This window comes from Chrysemys picta, chromosome 2 (assembly GCF_011386835.1).
Source record: "Chrysemys picta bellii isolate R12L10 chromosome 2, ASM1138683v2, whole genome shotgun sequence".
In the NCBI taxonomy this organism is placed as follows: domain Eukaryota; kingdom Metazoa; phylum Chordata; order Testudines; family Emydidae; genus Chrysemys; species Chrysemys picta.
This window is the reverse complement of record NC_088792.1, coordinates 216940583-216954505: the sequence shown is the minus strand read 5'-3', so window position 1 is coordinate 216954505 and position 13923 is coordinate 216940583. Positions and strand designations below refer to the sequence as shown.

General features: G+C 49.8%; 1 protein-coding gene across 1 annotated transcript in view; it reads right to left on the bottom strand.

Annotated features, from left to right (window-relative positions):
* Nucleotides 1–1050, bottom strand: part of ASXL3 (ASXL transcriptional regulator 3) — a 151616-nt gene extending 150566 nt beyond the window's left edge. Inside the window, exon 1 of the mRNA XM_065585458.1 lies at nucleotides 697–1050. Coding sequence (XP_065441530.1) covers nucleotides 697–750 — 54 coding nt within the window. The 5' untranslated portion in view covers nucleotides 751–1050. The remainder of the gene's footprint in view (nucleotides 1–696) is intronic.
* Nucleotides 1051–13923: the final 12873 nt, after the last annotated feature.

Genomic DNA, 13923 nt, shown 5'->3' with positions numbered 1-13923 from the left:
CACATGAAGTCTTTAGAGCCAAATAGCTTTCTGAGGGGTGGGATTGATTGCCTGGGCTATTTCTCTACACAGATGGGTGGAGAGGAATCCCTGGATAATTCTTTCTCCTACACACACTAATGGAGTGATGGGAAATCCTTGGATCTTTCACTTACATATATTTTAAAGGGGGGAGGGGGAGACTTTTCTGGGATATTTGAAACAAATACATGGGACAGGGAGAAGGGAATTTCTCTCTCTCTCACACACACACACATAGTGGATATTTTTCGACACACATTTACGAAAGGTGTAGCTATTTCCCCACACATTAAAGGGAAAAGGAAGAGCTATGTCTCTCCCACATATACACACTACAAGAGGGACTACTCTTGTAATTTCACACACACGCATACCAAGGAAAGGAGGCGCCCCCTGGGGATGAGGGAACTTCACACGCAGTGTGTGTGTGTGGGGGGGGGGATTCCCCTGGCTAGCCCCTTAGCCCCTCACACACCCACGTAAGGGGGGAGGCAGCCACTCACACCCGCTACCGCCCGGCGAGTCAATCGCTTCGCTCACCCAGCCCTGCACGCTCACTCCAACATGCCCTACTGATTGCAACAAAGCCGGGGGGAGGGGGGTCTGTACGGGGCTGACTGCCCCCTCCACTCGCCGGGGGCTCGCCTGCCCGCACCATGCGAACGCGGCACCTACCAGGCGGGCAGCCTCGGCCCAGGTGCGGTCCTTCTTCTTCCTCTTGTCTTTCATGTTTGCATCTCATTGAGATGGTTCTAGGGGGGCGGGGGGAGGGCGGACTGGAGCGTGCGGGGGAGGGGGGCCCGGAGGGGTTCCACACAGACAAGGCTACACGGGCGCGGAGCTCCGGAGCCCCCGGGGCGGGGGGAGGAGAAGGGGGCTGGGCCGGCTCGGGCTCGGGCTCCCGCAGCAGCAGCAGCACAGCTGACAGCTTGAGGGATGCTCCGCTACTCTCACAACAATGCACTATGACGTCACACAGGGGAATGGCGACCGCACCAAACATCCCAGCCAAGGCGGCCGCCCTCGCGAGGAAACCGCGCGCGAGACCAGAGCGATTCAAAAACCTCGCGAGAGCTGTTAGGGCGGCTGCCCCTGCCCAACCGGGGGGGGGGGGCGCTAAGCGGAGACTACACATCCCAGGGTGCAATGCGCAGCCAGCCGGCGGAGCGAGCTGGAGCATTGCCCCGTTGGAAGTGTAGTCTCCCCTGGGCAGCGTGGATAGAATCCGCTGCGCGCTGTTGCCAAAATTGCTAGGCAAAGCCAGAGACTTGTGTGCGCGTCTGTCGTGGGAGGGGCAGCGCTGTGGTTATTATAATGTGTGTGGGGACTGCTAGGCACTATGGCAACAACGTGGACATTTAAAGGTGATGCCTATTAGAGCTGGCTTGCTGTGCTTTCAATTATAAAATAAAATGTTTATTTTTAAATCCTAGCAAACCTATTAGGGCTATTGCCAAGCAATATATACACCTTAAAAGAATCAGAACAGTGTAGGTTACAAAAATTAAAATCTGCATCCACAGCCCCCATCCATGTAGATCCCTGAGACACACTTACATCCACACACTGTAGCTCCACTGCACTTCCCGTACCACAACCATACCTCCATTCTGCCATCCTATGTTCTATCTCCCAAAGTATGAACCATCAGCAGTCTCACTGCCTCCTCAATCAAATACCGTCTTTCAATTCACCTGCCCTTTACAAGGCAGAGATGATAACATCTCACCTCTTACCTTGCATAAATCTTCCCACAATAGTTGATACCTCAACATTTTCATGTCTTATTCTGTATATATTGCCCCATCTTCTCAATAGCCTAGCAACATCACTATAAATTTATTATTCACTCTACCACCCACATACAGGACAGATATCCACCCTAACCTATCTAAGCTACACATTCTGGTCCCAAAGTATCTCATACTAAAACCGGCTATAAACAAAAGTCCTTATCCTGCAAAGATTTCCATACAAGCTTAATCTAAGTATGTGAATAATTCCTTTGAAGTCAATGGAACTACTTGCGGTGAGGGTTAAACAAATGTTTAAGTATCTGCAGAATCAGGGGGAATCAATCCTGGAATTACGCATGATATTCAGTAATGCTCATGGTAGGAAGTGTTCTCCTGGATTGCTTATTCCACACAGGGGACTGAAGGAATATATAAGCTTACAGTGTAATACAGTACTTTTCCTTAGTCATTTAAAAATTGAAAAGTAGCTATGATGCTTACCATATGCCCATAATGATGTTATGTGGATAGTATATGTCATAGTAAGGTATAGAGATTGTTTGGGGCATTTCATTTCTGAATTGTCTGATTTTCAATTTTATTTTTCAATCTACAACATTCTAATGAAATTCATTTTATTGTATGTTCATAACTTTCCAACTTTAACTGTCTTAAAATATATATATATATATTTAAAATATATATATATATATATATTTTTAAAAAGCAAATGAAATTAAACACACCCTTTATATACATTCTCCTAAAAGAATTAACAAGAATTAACCAAGGGCTTGACACATCTTGAGCCCAATAATGGATACTCGGTACTATTACAGATTGTGTCTTTTCCAGTTTGTTATTTACCTATACATGAAGTTCACATACTCCTCTAGTGGGAATAAACTCACCACTGAAGACAACATGTTTTAACCATATACCTTCACTGTCTGTGGCTTTTCTTTGAGAGTTATTAGCAGTATTTCTAGTGTCGGACTGGTGTCTAACTTAAAAATAATAAATGTCCCATTTGTTTTCAGATTGATAGTTCATTCATCTTGTGCTTCAGCATAGTCCATTTCACCGCTGAGCTAATGGTGCTTTCATGATGCCCTTTGTCCATGCTATGCACATACTGCAGGTACTTGCAAACTCTTTCAAAATGATGTAGTCCATTGTAATTCTTGCATTTTTACATATGGTGGGCATTATCCTAGCTTTCATTGGTTGCCACAGCATGTGCAGTTCCTTGTGCTGTTCTTGTTTGACTTTGATTCTAAGCTCTATGTGCCTTTATGCCTCTGGTCTCTTGTAGTGTTTCGGATTCTTAATCATGTTGTGGGAGGACTGGCATACACTGCACCCCCTTGCAGCCCAATATGACACTACTCATCCTGCCCCAATGGTTCTCTAATGGTTGGCCACTGCCTCTTGCAGGGTCCGGTACTGTGGAACCCAAGCCTTCCAACTAAGCCATTCTCCAGTTCCATCCCTTCTTCTGTATAAAAGTCCCAAAACAAGAAAAAACAAGGTACTAAAAAGAGTGTTGTCTGGCAAGTTTTTGGCAGGACTCCATCCTTGTCTTCAGGTTCTGTCTTCAAACAAAGTCACCCAGTCAGTCTGCCTGGGCCCAGTCTCCCTATCAATAGACTTGCCTCACTGGCATGCTGTCTCAGATTCCTGCATACAACTGCCTCAGTTAACTGAAAATGAATACATTAAATCCTTCAGAACCAGTCACTATCAAAAATTCTGAGCAATATTGCTCCTCCTCCTATCAGACAAGAGGTTGCCACTGGCAAGTTACTGGAGAAAGTACACGCCAACCAGGGCTGTCCTTAGGCATACGCAGCATACATAGCTGCGTAGGGCACCATGAAATTTGGGGCACCAAATTGCCCCAAATTTCATGGTGCCCTAGGCAACTGCATGCTGCATACGTGGCAGTATGATCCCCGGCAACCAGCCCTATCCCTCGGCCGCCCCCCCGCCCTGCAAGAGGCAGGGCCATCCCTATGGTGTGGGGACAGGGCTGGCTTTAGGCCGATTCAACCGATTCCCCTGAATCAGGTCCCGCACCTAAGAGGGCCCCGCGCCCAAGCACTGGTACGGCGTACCGGCAAGAGCCGGTGCACCGTACCAGGGTGGCCCGGCTTCCCCAGGGGGCAATTTAAAGGGCCTGGGGTTCACAGCAAGGGCTGGAGCCCCAGGCCCTTTAAATTGCCACCAGAGCCTCACTGCTGGAGCCCTGGGGTAGGGGTGCAGGGCTCTGGGGGCTATTTAAAGGGTCGGGGCTCCAGCTGCCTCTGCTGCCCCAGTCCTTTAAATAGCCGCCGGAGCCCCGTCGCTTCCCTAGGGCTCCCTCGGCTATTTAAAGGAGTGGGGCAGTAGAAGCAGGGGAGTCCCAGGCCCTTTAAATAGCCCCCAGAGCCCTGGGATACCGGGGGGTTCGGGGGCTATTTAAAGGGCCGGGGCTCTAGCTGCCTCTGCTGCACCCTCTGCCCGCAGCCAGTCCCCATCTCCAGCCAGCCCTGCACCCCCTGCCCTGCCTCCAGCCCCGCACCCCCTGCCCGCACCAGCCCTGCACCCCCTGCTATGCCCTGCCCGCACCAGCCCCCCCGCCCTGCCTGCAGCCAGCCCTGCACCCCCTGCCCACAGCCAGCCCCTGCTGCACCCCCTGCCCTGCCTCCATCCCCGCACCCTCTGCCCTGCCCGCACCAGCCCCTGTCTCCAGCCAGCACCGCACCCCCTGCCCTGCCTGCAGCCAGCCCCGCTCCCCCTGCCTTGCCTGCAGCCAGCTCCTGTCTGCAGCCCGCCCTGCACCCCCTGCCCTGCCTGCAGCCAGCTCCTGTCTGCAGCCCGCCCTGCACCCCCTGCCCTGCCTGCAGCCAGCTCCTGTCTGCAGCCCACCCTGCACCCCCTGCCCGCAGCCATCCCTGACGGGGCCCCACCGAAAATGTTCGAATTGGGTCCCGCACTTCCTAAAGCCGGCCCTGTGTGGGGCCCCAGACAACTCCCTCCACCCTGCCTCTTACCCTTCCCCCCTGCTCTGCCGCTAGCCCGCTCATCTTCCCTTGCCCCAGCCCCAGCCATGTCACTCAGGTTGGGGAAGGGACCGCCCCTGGCTCTCATCAGCAGCAGGAAGCGGAGCGCTGTGGCTGGGAGATGGCAGAGTAGAGCGGGCTGGGGCCGGGCTGCGCCGCTTCCCGCCACTGCGTGGGGGAGCCCTTCTCCAAGCTCCCTCCCCTGAGCGACACGGCTGGGGCCAGGGAGAGGGAAGCTGAGCAGGCTGCTCCCAGCCCTCTGCTAATTCCCCGGGCCACTCTGGGCCTGTGGAGCCCCAAAAATGACCCCCCAGCTCCTGCCTCCCAGACCCAGGGGCGGGGAGGCATGGGGCCTCACACAGGCCCCCCCGCGGGGGGGCTGCGTAGGGCACCCAAATGGCTAGGGACGGCCCTGATGCCAACCCAAGCCTGCCATTGCACAATGACCTTTTTAAAGTAGCAGCTGCACATTTGCCGTCATGTCACCCATTATGGTCTCATCCGTCATGCCAGGATGTTAGGGCGGAAACACTCTGGCGAGAGGTATGGATATTGTTATAATCCCCAACCAGTCCCTCGTTGCCAACCCCACAATTTGCCCACCTGGTTTTGACCTGCCCCGTCGCCAATGGTCCCTGTTAAATAGGTTCCAGATCAGGCAAGGTCTCTGTGCAGCCAACCAGTACCGCTGGGGATTTCATTACAGCCCTTTGTAAAGCTGCAGCACAACACAGACGATGACGCACATCGTCGAGGAATGCCAGCTGACTAGGTTCAGCGGTGGCCTAGAAGAACTGCATCATGCCACTGAAGATGCCATCGCTTGGCTAGATGACTGTGCACATGCTAAATAAAAATACTGTCAAAAATAAGGCTACCTTCTGAATGACTTCCTTTTTACTCACTTTTTACTTTTTATCTTGAAGATACAGAGTGAAATGCTGTTTTAACTTCTTCCAGTTGTCTTCCACATACACCTCTACCCTGATATAACGCTGTCCTCAGGAGCCAAAAAATCTTACTGCGTTATAGGTGAAACCGCATTATATCGAACTTGCTTTGATCTGCCAGAGCACGCAGCCCCGCCCCCGCGGAGCGCTGCTTTACCACGTTATGTCCGAATTCGTGTTATATCGGGTCACGTTATATCAGGGTAGAGGTGTATCTAGAGAGTTTCTGCTCTGGTGGAGCTTTTTACTGCTCATTTCTTCCACTCGGGGTATTTTTTTAATTTTTTTTTCTCCTTTTCCATGTAGTGTTTACTGAACATGCAGAGACAATGTGAATATTTGTATCGGGGTGGGCAGACCTAAGCTCATCCAAAACTAAAGGCCTGCCTGTCAACTGAGAAGGGGCACAGGAATGAGAAAAACAGCAGTATTCTTGGGACAAATAATGAAAAACAACAGGGATGAGGAACAAAGGTCACAGGGTTTCTGGATGGGGATATAAGCAGAGAACTCCAGACAGAACTCACTGTTCCACAAAGGAGTTGAAGGATTCAAAGATTCAGTGGACACTGCACAAAGGAACTCTTCTGAAATACATGAGACAATAAGGGAGTGAAAGTAGACTCCACAGTTGACGAGCACCCCACCATGTTTCATTCACAAAGAGTGAAACTGAATACAGTAGGGTTACCATATTTCAACAAGCAAAAAAGAGGACAGGAGGAGCCCTGCCCTAGCCCCGCCCCTGCCCCTCCCACTTCCCGCCCCCCCAGAACCCCCAACCCTCCCCCCGTTCCTTGTCCCCTGACTGCCCCCTCCTGGGACCCCTGCCCCTAACTGCCCCCCAGGACTCCACTCCCTATCTAAGCCTCCTTGCCTCTTGTCCCCTGACTGCCCCAACCCTTATCCACACCCCCACCCCCAGACAGACCCCTGGGACTCCCATGCCCCATCCAACCACTCCCCACCCCCTGACAGCCCCCCCCCAGAACTCCCAACCCATCTAAACCCCTCTGCTCCCTGTCCCCTGACTGCTCCGATCCCTCTCCCCACTCCTGCCCCCTGACAGCTCCCCCCCAGAACTCCCAGCCCCCTACCCCCCCGCTCCTTGTCCCCTGACTGCCCCCTCCTGGGACCCCTGCTCCTAACTGCCCTCCAGAACCCCACCCCCTACCTAAGACTCCCTGTTCCTTGTCCCCTAACTGCCCCCTCCTAAGACCCCCCCCCAACTGCCCCCCAGGACGCTACCCCCTACCTGTACCCTGACTGCCCAAAACTTTCTCCACTCCCCCCAAAAAGCCCCCCCCGTTTCTTGACTGCCCCCTTCAGAACCTCCCTGCCCCCCCTTACCCTGCTGCTCAGAACAGGGTGTTGGGCTCTGTGCGAGCCGAGCCGGACACGTGGCTGAGCTCCCCAGCACAACAAAACCCGGTCCCTGGCCCTGCACAGTGCTGCCGGACCGGGCTGCAGGAGGGGGAGCTGCAGGCTCAGAATGCAGGGTGGGAGGAGGAAGCTGCCCCGGAGTCCAGCCCGGGACTTTCCTGCAGCCCTCCCAGCCGCTCCCTCTGCTCTGCCGGGGGAGGGGGAAATCCCGGACATTGTGAGTGCTTTACAAATTTCCCCCCGGACGCTATTTTTAGCAGAAAAAGGAGGACATGTCCGGGTAAATCCGGACGAATGGTAACCCTAGAATACAGGTTAAACTGAACAAGTGGAACTTTATTAACCTGTATGCACTGCTCTGCCCAGGAGGCTGAGTTGTTTCCAGCCCAACACCTCACAGTCCATTTTCCTGGTGTTTCTGCAATAACAGTTCCTCCAGGGAACATGGGCCCTCTGACTCCAGCTCTGCTTGATACAGTGGTGACCACAGAGGCAGGTGGGGGAGAAAGCCAAGGGCTGCATCATCAGTGACTAAGAACTCCCTCCCTGCAGGAATGAAGCCACCAGAGTAGAAGCCTCACCTGTGGCTGGGGTCAATCTTGCAAGGCAGATGGAGGAAGCATCCAGTGGAGGTGGGCAGGAGAGAAAAAAGGAAGGGATAGCGGAGAAAGGGAAGAAGGGAGGATCGGCTTCTCCAGTTACTTGGGCATGATGGGGCACATATGTGAAGTTGAGAAGTGAATGGGGGAGTTAAACAAAAGAAGAGGGGATAAAGTATAATCACGGGCACAATATACATAGATGTGCAGGGAGGGAAGCAACAGACTTCAGCGGGCCAGTGGGATGGGAAGGGAAACAAATTGAAAAGCAGGATAAGAAAGGTAAGGCTGTCCTCAAACAGGAAAAAGAGGGCTAGGTAAGGAGGCAGTGACCTCCTGGATAGAAGGGAGCAATGAGGATGGCAGAAATGAAAATAAACAAACAATGGTGTGGGGAATTATAATGGTAAAGGTTGGGAAGTCTAAACAAATAAACAAACTGAAGGGTGGAAAAAAAGAAGTGTAGTGGTAGGCAGGGCCGGCTCTAGGATTTTTGCCGCCCCACTCAAAAAAATTTTTGGCCACCCCCCCTTTTTTTTTCATGCCCCCCTGTCAAAAATAAGGCTCCCTTCTGAATGACTTCCTTTTTACTCACTTTTTACTTTTTATCTTGAAGATACAGAGTGAAATGCTGTTTTAACTTCTTCCAGTTGTCTTCCACATACACCTTTACCCCGATATAACGCTGTCCTCGGGAGCCAAAAAATCTTACTGCATTATAGATGAAACCGCGTTATATTGAACTTGCCCTGGCCCCACCCCAACTTCACCCCTTCCAAACTCCTTCCCCAAATCCCCGCCCTGCCTCCTCCCCCGGGCATGCCGCATTTTCCCCCCTCCCTCCATTGCTTCCTGCGGCCCCCCCCCCGCGACATCCCGCCCTAGCTCACCTCCGCTCCGCCTGCTCCCCTGGGCGCGCCGCCGTTCTGCTTCTCCCCGCTACCTCTCATTTGACCCCAACTACTTTATTTTGGGGAGGGGGTTCAGTGAACTAAAAATAAAATCATTTTCTAGTTGAAACAAAATGATTTTTCCTCACATTTTTCTGTTCTCTCACACACATGCTCAGATCTACTCTGAGCAAAGGGCCAGTGGAGGGTCTATGCACCACGTAAATGGTCTTCTGCATAGAGATCTAGTGAAGATATGCAAAAAATCCTGCAACAAAAATAAAAACTATAAGCCTTTAACCAAAACCTCTCCCAAAGATGAAAACATCGCAAAATAAATCACTCCTTATGTAACCTAATCAGGACAGGGCCACGGTTAGTAACATATAATACAGCACAAAAGAATAAATGGAAATAAAAAAAATAGTCAAATCCACAACCATAGAATTAACAAACTACTTAAAACCCTGAGTATCATCAGAGTCCATCTCTGCTTCTGAGATTTGAAAGTTTATGATATCATTTAAAACAGTGAATAATATAGTTAAAAATGTCTTGTCATTCTCACATCAAAAATTATTCAAGCTTCACTCTTGTGGTCATGACAATGTCATCAGAACCCTCTGATATCTTACAATTGTGTCTACTGTATCCTCTCTCTCTATCCATATTAATTATAAAAAGAAAAAACTCAACTGTGACGTTGCACTCTATATGATTTTATGAAAATATGCTAATGTAACTGGAATATGCTTCATGCAAAAGGTCTCTTGTAAGGTATCATTACAAAGCTTATAATCTATTGAGTGTGATCATCCTATTTGTATAAATGTACCACTCTTGTATCCAGGGGTGAAAGTAACTTAAAGGACTTACTGGTACGCCGGAGTCCTGAGCAGGCATGACCTCAACCGGAAGAGGCGTGGCCTCAACCGGAAGAGGCAGGGCCTTTCAAGATTTAAAGGCCTTGGGGCTCTGGCTGTGGCTGGAAGCCCCAGGGCCTTTAAATCACCCCGGAACTACCAGCTGCAGAGGCAACTGGAAGCCCCGGGGCTCAGGGGCGAATTAAAGGGCCCAGGGCTCCGGCCACCTTGGAGCTCCAGGCCCTTTAAATCACCGCAGGAGTCCTGCCACTGTTACTCCGGGGTGGCAGGGCTCGGGCTAGGGCTGGGGTAGTGGCGGCAGGGCTTGGGCGGGGATTTAAAGGGCCCGGTGCTCCTGCCACTGTGGGGTGCCCTGGGCCCTTTAAAGCGCTGCCCGAGCCCTGCCGCCGCAATTTAAAGGGCCAGAGGCTCCGGCCACTGCGGAGAGCCCCAGGCCCTTTAAAGTGCCACCAGAGCTCCAGCAGCGGGGCTCGGGCAGCGCTTTAAAGGGCCTGAGGCTCCCCACAAGGGCTGGAGCTCCGGGACCTTTAAATCCCCACCCGAGCCCGGCTGCTGGAGCTCCGGCAGTGATTTAAAGGGCCCAGGGCTCCCCGCAGCGGCTGGAGCCCTGGGCCCTTTAAATCACCACCGGAGAAGCCGGTCCGGTCCGGCACGGCGTACCGGCTCTTGCCGATATGCCGGACTGGACCAGACTGGCTTACTTTCACCTCTGTTTGTATCTGAAACTAGAAATATGAAATATAACTCTGATGGCCTATTGTAATTATGCAAAGAGTGGGCCATTAATGGTGGTTTGGAATCTTGATGACTCCCATTAACCAGGACAATTGACTGCAGATGGTTCTGTTTTACCTGTAAATCTTCCTGTATATGTGTGCTGGCAAGTGGGTAATGAAGTGTTACAGTGACCTGTGATCATGTCACCTGAACTGGAATCCATCTTTAACATGGTGCTTTTCCATTGGGGGGGGGACCCAGAGGGACAAAGGATTCCTGCCTTATGCAAAAGATATATAAGTGGGTGGAACAGAGAAAAGGGAGAGCCATCATGAGGAATCCCCTAGTTACCACCTGAACTGGAACAAGGGCTGTACCGGGGAAAGGATTGTGCCCAGACTAGGAAGGCATCCAGTCTGTGAAAGAGACTTATTGAATCATCTTTCAGGGTGAGATTTTATCTGTACGCAGTTGTATTACTGTATTAGGCTTAGATTTGCGTGTTTTATTTTATTTTGCTTGGTAATTCACTTTGTTCTGTCTGTTACTACTTGAAACCACTTAAATCCTACCTTCTGTATTTAATACAATCACTTTTTACTTATTAATTAACCCAGAGTATGTATTAATATGGGGGGGGCGGAGAGCAAATAGCTGTGCATGTCTCTCTATCAGTGTTTTAGAGGGCAAACAATTTATGAGTTTACCCTGTATAAGCTTTATACAGGGTAAAACGGATTTATTGGGGGTTTGGACCCCACTGGGAGTTGGACATCTGAGTGTTAAAGACTGGAACACTTCTGTAAATTGCTTTCAGTTAAGTTTGCAGCTTTGTGGCAAGTAATTCAGACCCTGGGTCTGTGCTGGAGCAGATGGGCATGTCTGGCTCAGCAAGACAGGATGCTGGGGTCCCGAGCTGGCAGGGAAAGCAGGGGCAGAAGTAGTCTTGGCACATCACTTGGCAGTTCCCAAGGGGGTTTCTGTGATCCAACCCATCACAACAACAATTTAATGTATTTTGAGATTTTCCTGATTCAGAAGACCATATACAATTTTTGCTGGATATGGCCCATAGTGAACAGTGTTATCCAGCTTTTTCTAGCAACATCACTCTATAGCTGTTCATCTGTTCAAATGTGTATCTGTTAATATATTTGTAAAAGTAATAGAGGAAAGAAATGAATAAAATAATCAAATGGAACTGCATCCAAAAACTAAATAGAGTGCATTACAGTAACAGAGGTATTGCAGTTCAGGATTTAGGATGGTAACCTAGTGAACAAAATTAAATCAAGGCATGTTCTTATTTAGCATTTCTTACCGGGAGAAGATTTCGCCCTCGATGAAATGTGAACTAGGAGCTTCAGATTCCAAAATAAATGGGAAAAGTTGTGCTGATATAACCACAAGGTATAACCAAGAATTTACCTGATCATATTGTTTGCTAGATAGTAAGAATTAGAGTTAAGAATGCAAGACAGTTTCAATTGTTTATAAGCATAGGTAAAATCCCATCAGCTACAGAGGGAAAATAATCTTGTAGTTTAGGCACTGAACTGTGACTCAGGAAATCTGGATTCAGTTTCTGACTCTGCCAGACTCCCTATCTAACCTCTGGCAAGTCAGTTAATCTCTCTCTGCTTCAATTCTCCATCTGTAAATGGGGATAGTAATACTTCCTTTCTCTCTTTCTTGTCTATTTAGATTGTAAGCTTTTCAGGGCAAGGACTGTGCCTTAGTATGTATATATGCAGCAGCTAGTGCAGTGAAGCCCTGATTGTGGTTTGGTTTTCAAGGCTTAACTGTGAAACAAATATACTACATATTAATAATAATTAATAAACTGATTTTGGGTTCTGAGATACTGAAAAATACACTTTTCCCATTTAAAAAAATATTATTGCCACACTTTTTTGGTGATGTCTCTGCAAAGCAGGGGGACTACAACTCTCATCAGTCCTCTCCCCAGTGCACTTCCCTTTCCCTTGGCCAGGTCAGGGGAAAGACCCTGAACTGGGAAGTGACTGGGCTCTGATTGGGAGCAGTGGCTACATGGAAGTGAGGAGCTGTAGGGAAACTGAAGCACAACAGCATGGTAAGCAGACAGCTGGAGAGAAGCTGGAGCCAGGAACAGATAGAGTGTGTGTGGAACAGCCTATGACTGTTGGACCTTATAGCTAGGTGCAGGTCTGTGTGGGACTTATGGGGAAGCAGCAGTGGCTGGGCAGAGAACCAGTGCACAGGCCCCGAATGAGAGACACTGAGTTTGGGCTTGAAACCTGCAAGCCCGTTTGCTTGGCCTGGAAAGGGCACCCAAGCATTAGGTCTGAAGAGCCCTGACTCTCAATTGGACTACCCCAGAGACCCAAACATTTACTGCTATTGCTCATTCTGAACCATAAGTATGTAAGGCTCTGTGCCAAGGGTATTTGCAACGTTTTCCTTTCCTGCCAGCCCTAGTAATATACTTTCCCTTAGCCATGTATCTGAGTGATTTTTGGGACCCTCCAGGACTAGCACCTACAAGGCCTAGCTCAGAAGCATTTATAGTGCTTGCTGCAGATGCATGCTGTAGAACACCTGGCATGTACTTGCTGTGGTACACCTGGCATGTTACTGGCATTCTAGGAGCTTGGGGTACAAAGTAGCCCCTATAATTACACACATATCTAAAAAAGGCTGAACACTGATATCTGAAAGTGCCCAGTTCACTTTGTCCATGACTAAGTTTAAAAGAAAAAATGGTGAGATAGTAATAAATCTATGATCAAATAGAAATTAACTACTGAACAGGCTCAGAGAAAAATTAATTAAAATTCAGTGGGAGGAAATCCTAAGGTAGCCAGTTACGCTGGCTTTATGGCTTAATGGGAGTGGCACAAAGCAGCCAAGCTAGGAGCCTCAATAACTCTACCACATTGCATAAGTGACTGGTATTTGGCAGCTCTGTATGAGGATATTTTCACCAAAGCTCAAAAAATGTGAAAATAGCTAATTGTACAGCTTCAGTACATAATTTTCAATGATAGATCTCTTTTTATTTGTAATAGGGTCCTTGGTGGGCTGGCTGGCCTACTGGTCGGCCTCCACCTAGTAGTGGGGGCACTGGTAGGGGAGCCCAGGACCCTAGGAGGGTCAACAGCATTTGGCCTCTTAGGGGGCCCTCTGAGTTACCCTCTCTGGATCACTTCCTGCCTCTCCCTTCCTCCTTCAGCTTCTGGTCCCAGATAAGGGAAAAAGAAACCAAACTGTCAGCCCCATAGGCATATAATCCTATTACCTCAGGGAGACGTCTTCAGCACCTTTGTCAGGAGCCTTACAGATAGCTCTGTCTTGCTTCCTAGCCTCCCACTTTCTGAGCTGGGTTGGTCCCTTCTCAAGTTGGAGCATGCTCTGGAGGACTGGAGGGGCAGGGCTAATTGGGCTCAGTACTGTCCTTTAATCCCTTTCAGCCCAATGTAGGATTTCTATACTCATCACACACCCTCCCCTCAGATCCTGGGTTGTGGTGTCCTGGGGTCAGTCCACGTCCCCACCATCCCATGAATATAAAGCTGTGTAATTATTTTTTATGCCTGCTCGATGCATCACCTGGAAGCTATATGGCTGCAGCAAGAGATACCACTGCATAATGTGTTGGTTATGGGCCTTCATTGAATTCAGCCAGTGGAGTGGTGCATAATCAATTACTAGGCAGAA